General features: G+C 39.6%; 1 protein-coding gene across 1 annotated transcript in view; it reads left to right on the top strand.

Annotated features, from left to right (window-relative positions):
* The window catches only part of nell2a (neural EGFL like 2a), a 59793-nt gene that overhangs the window by 33817 nt on the left and 9339 nt on the right, over positions 1-16637 (top strand). The window contains exons 14-15 of the mRNA XM_057329595.1: positions 8656-8778; positions 8856-8951. Of these exons, the coding sequence (XP_057185578.1) occupies positions 8656-8778; positions 8856-8951 (219 nt within the window). The remainder of the gene's footprint in view (positions 1-8655; positions 8779-8855; positions 8952-16637) is intronic.

Here is a 16637-nt window from a genome sequence, read left to right as displayed (position 1 = left end):
GCAATCCGTAACGTTTGACTTCTTTCGCCCTTTTCTGTTTGAACTCCAGCTCACTTTATTTCCCTTTTCAATGACGTTGGACTGACATGTCCCAATAAAACGTACCCAACAGCTCAACCTATAAATCATGCACGAGTGACCCATGGTAGTCGTCGCAGATATTTCTGCAGAAAGAACAGAAGAATATTTGCTGACACAGTAAATGTACAGATAGGTGGTGGTGGTGTTGCTGAAGCAGCGCATGTTAACCCCGGGAGTCAGCTTTCTGCTATGAGTCATCTCATCTCTCCTCTTTAAATATGGAGGATCGCTGGTGTTCTTTTCAGGTGTTTGTCGGGCTTTTTCCAAATAATTGCTTGTTTATGCTCATCATACATCTCTTTGATATACGGATAATCAGGACCGCAGGTACGGATGTGGATGTCCAACCGAGCGTTTATTCTGAACGTCAGCCTCTTCCTCTTAGAAGACAATTAGTCAAGCCAACAGGAAAAAACCTCCCGTTAGCTTTCTTCAAGCGTGTCGTCTTTCAGATTAATGTTCAGACGAGGTAATAGAAACGCAAGTCGTGATAACATTCGCCCACATACAAACATCTTTATTACAAGAGTGAAGATTCACCGCCGTACGGCATGAAGTGCTTCGTGTCCTTCAACATTTTAAACAGTCTCTTAAAAGAAAATCAGGCTTTTATAATGAGAATCCCGCTGTGTGCTCGTCCTCCCGAGGCCGTTTTGTGTGTGTTTGCGTGGCGCCCGTCCCAAAGCGCCGTCTTTTATCCACATAAACAGTTATAAGGTTTAATTTCTCACATCCCCAGAGATGAACGGCAGAGCTCGGATGGATTTAATTCTACTGCGCGGATCGATATTAAAATGTCTGCGAGCCCTCGGAATTCCCAGAATGCATCTGTTCATGTGATTGAGTCGACTACCCGCAGCAATGTCTCTGTGAGATGCTGGGCGTCACGTCGACTTACAGAGAGATATAGAAGCTGTGATCGCAGATACATCACCCCCTGACGCTCGGCCGGTACTCGTGAAAGAAGAATCAACGATAAGAGTAACTGTCTTCATTTCTTTCTGCCAATCATCGATATGAAATCGGTTTGCTGTTCAAACCTGCTGTTCCGTCATGAGTTTGTTCCTGTTTTATTATTTCTCAAAAGTTGCTCTTTTATAGATGAAAATATTTGATGACGTCCTCAATTGTAGTATTCACTTAGTCTCCGGTGTTTCTCCTAAACTTTTCTTATAGGCGAAATAAAAACAAATGAGAGTGTAATTGAAGAGTTCGGTTCCAAAATGAGATGACTCCGTTTTTAAAATGTCTCAAAAATCATGCTTTTTTATTGTGCGTTCCAATTAATATCATTCAAACTGCAGTTGGTTTGTTTTGATTTAATAATAACTCAAAAAAATTCAGCTAACTAACACAATTAAACACAATCAAAACATGATATGTGACCCTGGACAATTATGGGGTCTTATGGGTCAATTTTTCAAAATTGAGATTTGTACATAATCTGAAAGCTGAATAAATAGACTTTCTATAGGTATATGAGTTGTTAGAATAGGACAATATCTGGCTGAGATACAACCGTTTAAAACTCTGGAATCTGAGAGCGCAAAAAAATCAAAATATTGAGAAAATTGCCTTTGAAGTTGTTAATCAGGGGCACTGTGGCAGACCATCCACTCACAAAAATAAAGTTTTTATATATTTAAGGTAGGACATTTACAAAATATCTTCATGGAACATGATCTTTACTTAATATCCTAATGATTTTTGACATAAAAGAAAAATCGATCATTTTGACCCACACAATGTATTTTTGTCTTTTACTAAAAATGTTCCCGTGCTACTTAAGACTGGTTTTGTGATCCAGGGTCACATATCATGATTTTTGAGTTTTTTCATTTTGGTCCCAAACACATGAATTTTCTTTCGAGTGCTCTCTGTTAGCCGAACAGCCCCTACATCTTTCCGTGACGTGTTGAAGTGGTGTTTCTTGCGCCGCGTGACTGTTTCATCTCACAAAAAGGCGTTTTGGAAGATACTCAAGAAAAGCGTCTGTATTGCTTTTGGACTCTATTGTTTGAACGCGAGACCGATGCCAAGCTCCGATCCGCTCCGCCAACCTCCCGTTCGCCCGTCTCCAAGCTGTTTTCATTTCATTCCTCTCTTTTTGAGGCCAGCTTCATAAAAGCGAGAATTAAAGCGTCTCCCAGCGTGCGCCGGCGGTGCGACGTAATCAAAGGGCGCCTGTAAGTTCGGCTGAGATGCCCGAAAGCGGCCAACTTTTAATGAGACGCTGCCTCTCTTATGCCTGAAACAGAGAATTTCTCCGGCCTCTACGGAGAGTATCTGCTGTTTGAAATGAAGTTCTGCGGCTCGTACACTCTTTCAAGCGTCGCGCGCGCGCGCGCGTGTGTGTGCTCCTTCATAATTCAACACTTCAGTCACAGGTGCTGTAATTAATAGCCGGAGCACATTTGTTACCTTCAGAAGAGAAGCCCGGAGAGAGGTTTTCCTCTTTCTCAAAGCTCGCGCAGGGCTTCAATGCAAACACACTTTACACACGGATAATCCGGACCCGCGTCCACCCTCGGCCTAATGAAATTCTTTCTTTCTTTCCTCGGAGAGACGGTAATTAGTTGGAAATGCCGACCGCGGCAGTTTGTTCTTGGAAAAACTATATTGATAAATCTTTGATTCGTGGTGTGCAGATGGCCGTGGGGTTTATCACTGAGTTTGCAGTTTTGCGCCGCTGATATGAGGCGCTGAACAAACTCTCATCTATAACGCCTGCTCTGAAATGACAACCAACAGATGACTTACTTTCTTTTTTAACAATGTGTTGAAGCGTTCATAATACACACACAGCTGATCGCTTATCAGTCAGTGAATGGTTTATATGAAGCTGTTATTGATTTAGGATTGATCTTTGGAATTGATCTCAATGACCTCATTTAAGGATCAGATTTGTCTCATCAAACATCATGCATTATTCTTTTTTTGTGATTCAGTTTTAGACATGAGGAAGAGAAAAAAATGTAAATCTTTATATAGGCTAAATATTTTAGGGCTGTCAAACGATGAATTAATCGCAGAATCAAATTTGTCTTTACAAAATATATGTCTGTATACTGTGCATATAAATCTTTGTTTATAAACACATACACGTACATGTTTAGAAAATATATACATGTATTTATTTATATTTATCAGTGATTTAAATTACATACAAATGTTTATTATTTTTTCTCAAATATATGCATTAGGGTTGCCCAATATATCGAAATTACCGAAACATCTCAAATGTGCATATCGCAATATTTTGCAATAACAGAATTGTTTTAAAAATGAAAAAAGTTACGTATAGACCACTTTGAATGACGTAAACAACGCTGACCCAAAGCTGGTCCAAAAGAACTTCCTGTTTCAGGTTTTTAACACTGCATAATGGTTGAACAAAATGCAACAGGACATTTTTAACTGAATCAAAATGTTGAAATGTTAAAAATATCTTAAAGTTTGAATAAAATATGCGAAATTTAAATAAATAAAACTGAAATTGGAAGTGCTTCTGGGCCCGTGTTTACATTTTGCGAAGTGGTCTATAGTCTTTAAGTTTTAGGTTGATGCAGATAGCAGAGAGACTTCTGTGGAAGATGATCAATAATCAGAAATAATGTCAAATATGTATGTTGGTTATATAATTTTCACTTTTTAAAAATATATTTTACAAACTTGAAACGTTATTTTATCGCACATCGCATTATTCATCAAGTTATTGTATTTTACATTTTTCTTTCATACCGTGCAGCCCTATTGGTTAAATGATTAATTTCAATATATTTTAAAACTATTTAAATTTATTTAAAGAAATATCTTATTGCATATCGAATATCGCATTATTTAGCATGCTATCAGATTTTTCTTTAATATTGCACAACCCTAATATGCATGTATGTGTATGTTTTTGTATCAATATTTTAAATATTTATTTTATATAGGTTTTGTTTTTTTTCCTTTTTTAATTTTACAAAAATTTGCGAAAATTGCTATAAACTGTATTTGTGTTCCAAATCTTGGTTACAAGGTTTCAAAAGGTGCAAGCCTCATATGGAAAGTAAAATAAATCTTAAATAAATGTCATATTTGAGTGAAATATTCAATTTTGTGCTGTGTTTGAGAAAAATGTGAGATTTTTCATGTTTTTCTAGCCCAATAATGTCTCACTCAGTTTATTAGTCTTTCCTGCGGTGTGTAAGAAAGCTGTTATCTGAGATAGCAGTGTGGACTGTGTGTGTGCGTGCGTGCGTGTGTGTGTGTGTGTGCGCGTGTGTGTGTGCGTGCGTGGGTGTGCGCGTGTGTGTGTGTGTGCGTGCGTGGGTGTCCATTCTCACCGTTAACAGATTAGAAAGGACCAATTGAAAGTGGCCGCTGGCTGTACCACAGAGAGCCGAGGTTTTATTCTCTGCTTCTGTATCTCTCCCCATCCGCGTCCAAACTCCTGGACTCCTTCATTTCTTTACAGACTGTGGACAGAAGCCGCCCGTCGCCTCCCTCTGTGAATGTGGCTTTGTCACTGCAGCACCAAAGGATGTGGAAATCAGAACGGTCATTTTGAGTTCACCAGCCACCTTTTCTCTAGTTTGATTGAGTTTCGTCTCTTTGAGTCTTTGAGAAACGAGTCTTTATCATTGAAATGTATAAAACCGCTGGATGGGAGGTGATATTAAATATGTTTTTTATTGATTGTTTATTTTAATTTCTATGAGGCTTGCCTCTTTGAAACCCTGTTACCAAGATTTGGAACATAAATACAGTTTACAGCAATGTTTGTCAATTTTTGTTGAAATAAAAAAAAAAAAAAAAACAGACCATGTATAAAAATCTAAATATTTAGCTTCTTTTATATATTTTATTTATATTATGAGTTATATTTTTGTTTCTTTGCTTTTTTATTTGATTTCTCATAACTTTTGGAAATATGATCTGAGGAAAATTCATGTTACGTTAATTCCATCATCTTCAGTTACAGTCAGATCTCTTACTGACTCCTTTTTCTTCAAACTCATCCGATGCATTTCAAAGCATTTTTATTACGTTGAATGTTTGTTTTTGTATTATATTATTTTTCGATAAAACTAATTTCAGACATTGAACCAATCACATTTAGTTGAAAACATACACTCACCTAAAGGATTATTAGGAACACCATACTAATACGGTGTTTGACCCCCTTTCGCCTTCAGAACTGCCTTAATTCTACGTGGCATTGATTCAACAAGGTGCTGAAAGCATTCTTTAGAAATGTTGGCCCATATTGATAGGATAGCATCTTGCAGTTGATGGAGATTTGTGGGATGCACATCCAGGGCACGAAGCTCCCGTTCCACCACATCCCAAAGATGTTCTATCGGGTTGAGATCTGGTGACTGTGGGGGCCATTCTAGTACAGTGAACTCATTGTCATGTTCAAGAAACCAATTTGAAATGATTCGAGCTTTGTGACATGGTGCATTATCCTGCTGGAAGTAGCCATTAGAGGATGGGTACATGGTGGTCATAAAGGGATGGACATGGTCAGAAACAATGCTCAGGTAGGCCGTGGCATTTAAACGATGCCCAATTGGCACTAAGGGGCCTAAAGTGTGCCAAGAAAACATCCCCCACACCATTACACCACCACCACCAGCCTGCACAGTGGTAACAAGGCATGATGGATCCATGTTCTCATTCTGTTTACGCCAAATTCTGACTCTACCATTTGAATGTCTCAACAGAAATCGAGACTCATCAGACCAGGCAACATTTTTCCAGTCTTCAACTGTCCAATTTTGGTGAGCTCGTGCAAATTGTAGCCTCTTTTTCCTATTTGTAGTGGAGATGAGTGGTACCCGGTGGGGTCTTCTGCTGTTGTAGCCCATCTGCCTCAAGGTTGTGCGTGTTGTGGCTTCACAAATGCTTTGCTGCATACCTCGGTTGTAACGAGTGGTTATTTCAGTCAAAGTTGCTCTTCTATCAGCTTGAATCAGTCGGCCCATTCTCCTCTGACCTCTAGCATCAACAAGGCATTTTCGCCCACAGGACTGCCGCATACTGGATGTTTTTCCCTTTTCACACCATTCTTTGTAAACCCTAGAAATGGTTGTGCGTGAAAATCCCAGTAACTGAGCAGATTGTGAAATACTCAGACCGGCCCGTCTGGCACCAACAACCATGCCACGCTCAAAATTGCTTAAATCACCTTTCTTTCCCATTCTGACATTCAGTTTGGAGTTCAGGAGATTGTCTTGACCAGGACCACACCCCTAAATGCATTGAAGCAACTGCCATGTGATTGGTTGATTAGATAATTGCATTAATGAGAAATTGAACAGGTGTTCCTAATAATCCTTTAGGTGAGTGTATATATATTCACACTGGTATTTTCATCAGAACAGAGCTGTTATTCATCTGTACTGTCTCAGTCAATCCAATCCATTTACAGATCCGAGTGAGACGTTTCTTTGACCCAAACCTCCAGAACTCAGCGTGTAAGAACAGGAATCGAGAATTCTTTTCATAAAACAGCCCGGCGTGATGCTTTCTAATGTGTTTGAAAGGGCTCGGCCTGTTTTTAAGGTGACGTCTGTAATTGTCGCAGCCTGATAAATTCTGCTCCGCTGTAATTCTTGTTGTATTTTTCCAGGCCCCCTGCTGGAGCGCCGCGTCTTTAAAACGCCAATCACACGTCTCGTTCCTTTGCGTGACATGACAGAAGATGCGTCCGTGTGTGAGAATCGCTTTTGACTCAAGACGGGCGGTTTTCGGCAAAAAGTTTGTGATTTGCTGCCGATTCTTTATTCCATAAATAAATGCATGTCATTAGCATGGCAGTCTCTGCACAGATGTTGTACCGCAGGAAAATGTGAGGTGTTCCTCTCCAACGGCTGTACATAATTCATTGTTTATCCGTCTGATGCATGAGCGACGAGAGTTCGAGTGACGCAGGCCGTTCAAACCCGATGCGATCTGAGCTCTAGGTCGCATTGACCTTGAGCTATAATCCCCTCATCTGACATCTCCGCACCGCTGTGATAGACAGCATTTCAATATCTGTGTGTCATAATGCAGTTTTCTCGCATTCTCCTCTTTGGAATGCATTGAAAACGTCGTTTCCAGTTTGCGTGAGGACATCTGAAGATCTCCGGACAGTTTGGTGAAATGCACGCTGGTGTAATTTCCTAGGGATCTCAGGTCGGAATTGTGCTGTCGTGGATGGGAAGAGCATTTCATATATAAAAATATCATGAACATTTACTTATTTTTGAAGATGTTTTTACTAAAATAGCTTGGGATAAAAAAGAATCAAACGAGAGTGAAGAGTCTGGAGGTGTAAATGAGGTGAAATCATCTGGATTTGAGTCAGTTTGATGAGAAATGTTGAGATCTTCAATAATATTGACTTCTGATTGCAGACGAGACAAATCTGAGCTCAGTTTGAGAGTACGTTTTATTAAACCCAACTATTATTTTTCACGATTTCGACGCCATTAATAAAGCTAAAGTTTGGGTACGGGGGGGTTCTTGGGTGCATGATGAGAGATGTCTGCTTTTGGCTTTGAATTTCTCTCTTTTGGAATGGATTTTAATGAACAGGATTGTTTTTGACACATGTGCAGATGTTCTATTTCTTCCTAAGTTTTATGCAGCGTTTTTTGACACTAGGCCTGAAACTTTGTCCAAACGCGTGCGCAGTAAAATTCATTTTGGTGAGTAACAGCTTCTCCTCTAGGGAGGAAATTGATCATGAAAAGTTCATGCGGTATTCTTCATTTTAATTCTGCAGAAGGTGCATTTTTGCCTTAATACGATGAAATGATGTAAACTACGGTGTCATTGCCAGTAAGGAATGTTTACGGCTGATACATTTTCTCTGGTAAAAAGTTCATTTTGGAGAGAAAGCGTTGTGAACCACACGTAATTATTTCCTCATTTGTGTTTTATTTCTGCGGGGAATGACTGTGCTGGCAGGACTTTATGAAACCTCTGCTGGCCTCCAGATGAATCTGTCCCGTAATCTCTCTTGGATACAAATCCCTGTGTCTTATTATGATTGTGGTCAGTTTGGGGTCACACACAAATTGCGTCTTGTGCTCTCTGGAGAAATCTGAATCCTCATGAAATCAGAATTTAAGTTTTGTGGTTTTGTATGTTAGCCGTAAGGATATCTCTGTAATCAAAAACAAAATTCACATTTAGAAGATATACGCATTTCAAACTTAAATGCCACTGGCTATTTCGGAAAGGGGGAGGAGCTACACAGTATGTTCAATCCTAACTTCCTGTTTCCGTGACTTCGGTGGGTCTTTGAGAGTTGAGGGCTTGTTCATATTGATGACTTTATTCTTTAAAGATTGTGTTTTCATTTTTTTTCAATAAAAAATCTGACTTTGTGACGCTTTAGATTTTTTCTCAACATTGCTTTGGTCTGTCTGTTGTCGATTCATTTTTCAGCGCATCACCTGAGACGTAAATGTCATGCAAATAATCGCTCTTTAGCGTCCGGAAAGTGATGCCATGGCAACGCTGAACGTCTCAAGACCTCCGCTAGCTACTATCATGATTCCTGATGTTTATTTATTCTCTCTCTCTCTCCAGAGCACGACGAGTGTGCGTCCGGACAGCACAATTGTGATGAGAACGCTCTGTGTTTCAACACGGTCGGCGGTCACAGCTGCTCGTGCAAACCCGGATATACAGGCAACGGGACCACCTGCAGAGGTGAGACCAAAACCATCTGGCATCTGATCTGACGTTTCACGGCCCTGACCTCTGTGTGCCCTCTCTTTGACCTTTAGCCCTCTGTGACGGACGCTGTCTGAACGGCGGCTCGTGCGTGTCTCCAAACATCTGCATGTGTCCGCAGGGCTTCAGCGGGCAGAACTGCGAGACGGGTAAGAATCCCTCCAGAGCGCCTGTTGGCTTGTGAATGCGCACGCTTCCGCTCCTCCTCGACCCGTCTGAGGACCCTTTTTGCTGGTTCGAACAGAGAGTGAGTGTGTAAATGGCACTTTTGAAGAAGAGTGCTTGATCAGGGTCAGACTGACGGCTGAACTCGTCTTCAGCTTCTAAAACAGCGCAGCCGTGCGTTTTACTTCTGCAGAGCTCAGTCCAGGATTTACTAAATTCTCATCGCACAGTGTTCGGAGAAAGCGAGCATTTTTGCGGACCAGTTTAATTGTAGAAATAATTGTTTTAAATGAAATTTCATTTGATAAGTGCACTTGAGTACATCAGTCCCTGGAGTTTGTAGTTTAATGCATAAATGCGTTATCTGCAGCGGATTGTCTGAATGTGTGTGACTCGCTGCGTATTTTCGCATTTGGTGCAAAGGGTTTTATAAAATGTAGTTATTTTTTACTTTATGAACTTTGGGGTGTGTATATCTGTGGCGACACAAATGTGATTTCACAAGAATAGATGTCTCAATAGTGAGCATGTCAGTTCCGCTGTCACTATAACAACAACAACATAAAAGCACGCTAGATAAGCATTTATTATACATGAAAAGAATTTAAAGTCCCAGTGAAATAAAAAATGACAGTGTCTATGTTTATTGTGAATAGTTTGTCAATGTGGGTCATTCTCTTTTTAAAAATCGTGTGCCCTCATAATCTGTAGTTAAAATCTAAAAAAGCACTTCCGTCCTGTAGTGACTATCCATCTTAGATGATGTATGTTAGACGCTTGGGCGGAGCATCCGTTAACTCCTCCCCTTCACCTGTCAGTCTGCTGCCAGTTCCATTTCAAAATGCAACGCCTGTTTTTATATACGTCCAATCAAATCTCAGTGAAAGACGAAAGCCACACCCACTATTTTTCTCATTCACAATTCTATTACATTTGGAAATGCTTCAAAATTGAAAATAAAAAATGATCGCAACTTCCGGTTCACGGGGACTTTATACTCCCCCTTGGCGTTGAGGATGTTCAGCCTGATCTCACGGAGGTTCTTAATTATTTTCCAAAGTGCCTATTTCATAAAAAAATCATGCAAGTCACTGTATGATAAACCATATGATAGAATAGTAAGATTCGTGTCTGATTTACAAATTCTCTAGCCAGAACGGATGGGATCTGATTTCATCTGGCAGGATTTGATCGGGATGTAAAACATGTTTGTGTTTTCTTGAGAATAAATAATAAATTGTTCTGGATAGGACAGGGAAAAAACTAGAAAGCGTCAGTTTTTATTTCACGTCAATGTAAATGTAACCGGTCCCACTTGCACCGCTCTGCACGGGCCTCGAACCGGCGACGGTCCGAATGGGAGACGGGCGCTCTAACGAGGAGGCTAAAGACCGCAGTCTCTAGCGTCTGTCGCTAGAGCGTCTCTGTTGGTCGGGGGGTGAGGTTTACACTCTGCACAGCTCTTTACTAGCTGGCCTCCGTTACATAAACATATGCTAACGTCTTATCTGTCTGAGCTCATTTGTCTTGATTTAGGCCTGGTGTAGTTTATGAAACAGATCTCTCCTGTAGCTAAAGGTGAACACGTTGATCTCCACACACACTATCTGTAGCTCTCGCCCTGCGTTTCTGCTGTTGTGTTGTCATTGACCCCCGGGGTAAAATCGGCCCCGCCGCAGGTTTAATGTTGAGCCGGATTGAGATGGATTGAGCTCACAGCGACGTTTTAATGAAAACATAAAGCTAAAGTCTCAATGGGAGCTTTCACAGACTTCTTTATTTTGTAGATCATCTTCTGACTCTGTATATACTGTATGTGTCTTATGTGCTTTAACGTCCCAACGTTGATTTTTATTAAAACCAACAGAAGTTTTCTTTTGTGAAGGTCACATTAACATTCTGTGAGAGGCTTTTTAACAGCATTCATGCATTTTAGCAGTGCTTAAAGTAGTTTTTTGTTAGATTTTAATGTTTTTTCAAGACTAACAATCATGTAAATATGGTTTTAAAAATATGAAAGTAAAATATTACTATAGTATACTACAGTTCGTTACTATAGTAAACTGTAGTAAAATTAAAGGCATGTGAATTTCACGTGTTTTTTACATGTTTTTCGCATTTGATCACAACATGTGTTTAACATGTGCAAAGAACACGTGTTTTTGGAACATTTTTGTGTGAATCCCATGTGAAACACATAGGATAACATGTAAAACCCCATGGGATGACATGTGCAACATGTTGCGACATGTGAAGAACGTGATCACATGTGGAGACATATCACCACATGTCGCTCATGTCATCCCATGGGGTTTTACATGTTATGTGTTTCATATGGAAATTCACATGGGATTCACACAAGAATGTTCCAAAAACACACATGATCAACTGTGTCTTTTGTACATGTGAATTTCGTGATGTAGTTTTTTTTTATTCTAGTGTTCTACAGAATGTACTACAGTTTATCAGTTTACTATAGTTAATGTTACATAATACTATAGTATACTACAATTAACAGAATTTTACTGTAGTAAATATCAAAGTATACTACACGTTGTACTCTTATAGGTAATAGGATAGTTTACTGTAGCAAATATTAAAGTATACTACAGTATTTACTACAGTTTATTGATTTACTTTAGGCAATACCACAGTATGCTACAATTCACTACAGTTTACTATAGTAAATACTACAGTTCACCGTACAACATTATTTGCTCATGTGGGCGTATATGACATATTTTACATCAACTAGAAGTTCATAAAGTTGGTGTTCTTGGTTACCATGGAGACAAGAGCGAGCTGTAGTTTTGTAAATGTATGCAGTAATCATAAAAATACGACTGAGGCATTGTAGTTTATGCCACGTCACGGTTTGTTCAACTATAAATATGTGATAAAACACTTTGGCTGCCAAACATACTGTCTGCATTGAGATGTCCTGAAAAGATTGATTAAAAACCTTGCAATTCCCTCTCAATAAATCCAGTTGGAGGAAGATAACAAGCATGTTTTGATGGCGTCTGATAGTTTTCATTGTGTGCGGAGATTGAACGAGGCTGTTGTGACTGTAATTTTGAGGACATGATGTCTGCGCTTCTGTCGTACGTCTTGCATCCGTTTGCTGGAGCCGAGACTCGTATCAGTCAGATGAAGTTGGCATGATGTTCACGTGTGTTGTTTTCTTTCAGTCATGCTGGTTATGAATCAAACAACAGAGAACTGTGCTGTTACTTCCAGCAAATTACAGACAAAAATAGAAATAAACAACAGACACACACACACACACACACACACACACACACACACAGCGGGGCTGAAGAGATGTGCGCCGTTAAGAACCACTGAGATACACAAAAAATAACAAACATTTCGTTCTCTAGTGACCTTCCTCAATGACTTTGTGTACTTATGAGATTTGTTTTCAGACTCTCTTTAAGACACATTGCGTCTCTGATTGTTTTGTGATCTCTATTATATATTAGTTTTAGGTAAACACTGCACGAGTTGATGAAAGAGATTGGCTTGTCGCAATTGTCTCGCCTACCTTGCAGAATATCTGTTTCTGATTCTTTTTGAAGATTAATTCATCATCACAATGTCAATGTCATTATTTTTGTAATACTGCACATTTCTGGTGTGTGTCTCCTGCAGGAGTCTTAAAGCTGATAGACACAAAAAATCATTTTGCTTTCATGGGTTTTGTAAAATGCTGTCTTGGTTTGGAATAGATCTAGTTTGTGTGTTTCATTGTGTGATAAAAAGACAAACTTGCATCACAGTTTCAGCTTTGTGGAAAATATTACAGCATGAACAAATGCATATAAACACAATCCTCAGAGTGAGTTAAGAATAGAAAAACTGTGATTATCACAACAGAACAGAACGCACGAGATTTATAGATTCTGCCCAGAACTAAGTTAAAAGTACAGAACTGTTACAAAGAACAAAGAGATGTTCAGTCGTAAACAAACACTGAAAACGTGTCTGTGTTGTTGTGCGATTAATGATGAGATGAAGGAAAATATGACTCCAGATCCTATTGTTTCAAGTTTGTACACAAGAGACTCGACCCTTTATTCATTCCAGTAGTTGTTGGTGCGTAAAATGCGTATAAAAACACAACACACAGAAATTGTGCTGCCAAATGAAAAATCTGCATCTAAAGTGCTCCCTCCCTACATAGGGAGCTTACTAGTTTCCGGAACACTGATTCCAGGCAGCACTTGACTGTAATTCAACGTCTTCATCAGGTATCACATTAAAGTTTCTGTTTGATTCATGAGTCTAGATGTGTTCTCAACAGAACTCTGAGAGAAGTGAAGCAAAATTTATAAAGCTCAAATAATAGATAATTTTACATAATCAATCAAAGTCGCATTATAATTCAATAAATATTACACAACATCACTCTGTGCTAGATAACAGGGACACATGAGTCAGATACAAGCTCAAATCTTTCAGTCTTCTCCTCTAGAGCGACTCGTGACAGCTCAAAGAGATGATTCCCACTCTGAAATAAAAGACAGACGTGTGTGTGTGTGCGTGTGTGTGTGTGGACATGAAAATGCTTTCTCTCCACTGCACGCTTGTTCATTTCTCTGGCTTTTATGAATTCTCTCAAGACCATCTGACAGAGCCGGCCGGCAGACGCACAGAGAGAGAAGTAATGGATGCTGAGTCGAGCAGAGTTTAGTGACAGATTATAAAAGCGGACTGAGAAACCCATGCAGAGGAAGAAAGGATACGCATTGAATGCGAAATAAACGCACGGTCTGTGATTGTATAACCGCGCCTCGATGATGTCATCGGTTCCCCAGGTGCGACAGAGACACGTTACGCAACACAGAACATGCATTATTAAAAGCTCACAGTCGCACACCAGTGTACATTATTCAAAGACAGTATTTGAATTATTCACGACACACAAATGCAATCACAGGTAAAATCACATACAAGTGCAAGCAAACTGAAGATGCATTATTAGCAGCCTGCAGACACGTGTGTTTGTGTAACTAAACTTGCGTGTCAGTATGTGTGATTATATGTGTCGACGATTGTACATCTTTGTTGCTCTATTCCAAAGCTTTCTATTGTATACATTTGTGATGCACATACTGTAAATACTTGCATTAACATGCATCAAATGTGGCATGTGTCTGAATGTATCATTATTTGTTTGTGATTGTGTTTGTTTATAGATAGATTCAGAAGGTTTCTTTTATGTACATTTGTAAAACACATATATACCTGCATTATGCATCAAATGCATTATGTGAATTAACGCATCAAATGCGACATGTCAGCATGTGGGTTTATATGCATTTGTGATTGTGTTTAAAGCTCTATTTGGAAGGTTTCTTTTATTTGAACTTGTGAAACAGAAAATCTTGCAATCACAGGCCTCAAATGCAGTATGTGCATTAACATGCATAAAATGCATTGTCAGTATGTATGAATATATGTGTCTATGATTGCCGCATGTTTATAGCTCTCTGCAGGTTTTTTTATGTAAATTTATGATACGCAGAAAATCTTGCAATAAAATGCATCAAATGGAGTATGTGCATTAACCCGCATTAAAAGCGATATGTCAGCATGTGGGTTCATATGCGTTTGTGGTTGTGTGTGTTTATAACTTTATTTGGAAGGCTTCTGCTATGTGAACTTGTGAAACAGAAAATCTTGCAATCACATGCATCAAATGCAGTATGTGCATTAACATGCATAAAATGCATTGTCTGTATGTATGAATATGTGTCTATGATTGGCGCATGTTTATATCTCTATGCAGGTTTTTTTTCTTATGTGAATTTATGATACGCAGAAAATCTTTATGTGCATTAACCCGTATTATATGCGATATGTCAGTGTAACGAGGAAGGCGGTACGAGAGCCGTGAGGGAACGGTGCGAGGCCGGTGACGCGAGTGATAATGAGTGTTAGCTGCGCGTTGCACCGGTTTCTCACGGCTCTCATCCCGCCTTCCTCGTTACAGTCAGCATGTGGATTTATATGCATTTCTGATTGTGTGTGTTTATAGCTCCGTTCATAAGGTTTCTGTTGTTGAAATGCAGAAATGCTTGCAATAACACGTATAAAATGCACACACACACACACACACACAAACAAACCTGCATGGACGCATACCAGCACTCACACACTCTGAGGGGTCGGCACAGGGGTCAGCTCTCAGACGGGTCTCTAGTGTGCAGTTCTCAGAAGCAGCCGCATGCATCTCAATGTTCAGCAGAATCAGATGCAGCTTCACACGATAACCTGATAACCAGTCTCTCGCATTTTCATGTTTATCTATCACTTTTATAGAACGTAAAGCAGATAAAAATACCGCTGTACTAGAGATGTCACAGCAGAATCTCAGGTGACACATTTCTGTTGTTGTACAGTATATACAGTGATGTGGCCAAAGTCGAGTGAGATGCTGTGCTGAAATGTTCTCTGTAAATGCACAATGCACATGGTAAAAAGTGCTATAGAAATTAAATTGAATTGCGCATTATATCACTGGGGTAAGAAGAGCTCTGTGTGTGTGTGTGTGTGTGTGTGTGTGTAGTGGAGATAATTAAGGCTGTGCTGTCCCTGAAGTGTGTGTGTGAGCTAATAAAGGTCTTTGTGTTTTCTCTGCGATTGTTTCTATAGATAATTGTATTGTTTCAGCAGAATGAATGCAGAAAGCGCCTCTGATATAAACGCTTGATCATATGTCTCAATTATCTTCACTAATTTCTCATGAGATCTGATTCAAATCTGAGCTGTTTTCAAAAGTAAGACGCCGTCTTTTGGTGTAATTCAAAGGGCAGAATTAAGTGTGTCTTTCCCAGCAATCCCAGAATGCATTGTGATGAGCTCAGTGAAAAAAAACTATTCACGTTGTTCGCTTTTCAACAAACTTGATGTGTTTAGTGCACAGTTGACAGAATGAAGCTCGATGTACTTTAGAAACGCTAAAAGAGAAAGATGCATCAGTGTTAAACTACGGTGGCATTTCTGCAGTCATTTATACAGTAGATGAGTGCAGGTGGGGTTTTCTGCATTTGTTGCTCATTAAAAGGTCATTTGGCTGTCAGCCGTCGCTCACGGATACACACAGAGAGAAAGAAAGCGAAATTCTCATTTCATGCTCACACACTTCTTGTGTATTTTGCGTGCGGAGGTCTTTCTTTCTTAAACGCCTCAGGTGAAAATTGAAGCCGTTGTCTCTGTAAATGCTCGTGAGTTTAAATTTCACATCTTGTTAGTTTTCTCTTTGATGTCTCGTTTCCAGAGATTGGATTGTAATGTTGCGTGACGCGCTGCTGTTTAATGCCACCGCAAGAGTCGCTCTGTGTATCGTGCCGCAAACCTTTCTGAAGAGAAACCGTTGGACACTGCAGGTGTGTGTGTGTGTGTGTGTGTGTGTGTGTGATGATGTAAGCTTTAGTACTACAGTGTCTTTCAAACATGCACTATGGTAACCATGGTAAATTTCTACCAAAAATATATACATATCACATATTCAACTACAATGTAAGACACATTTGTTGACGCTCTGATTAATACGACGTGATGAGCTTTTGAAACCATAGTATTATGGAATGGAAATGTGGATTGTATGGTTACCATGGTAAATGGTTGTAAGGGCTGTGTTGTCATATGTGGGCTTGCTTGTG

The sequence above is a fragment of the Triplophysa rosa genome, linkage group LG3 (genome assembly GCF_024868665.1).
Source record: "Triplophysa rosa linkage group LG3, Trosa_1v2, whole genome shotgun sequence".
In the NCBI taxonomy this organism is placed as follows: domain Eukaryota; kingdom Metazoa; phylum Chordata; class Actinopteri; order Cypriniformes; family Nemacheilidae; genus Triplophysa; species Triplophysa rosa.
The sequence above is the reverse complement of the archived record's forward strand: the minus strand, read 5'-3'. Positions and strand labels throughout refer to the sequence as shown.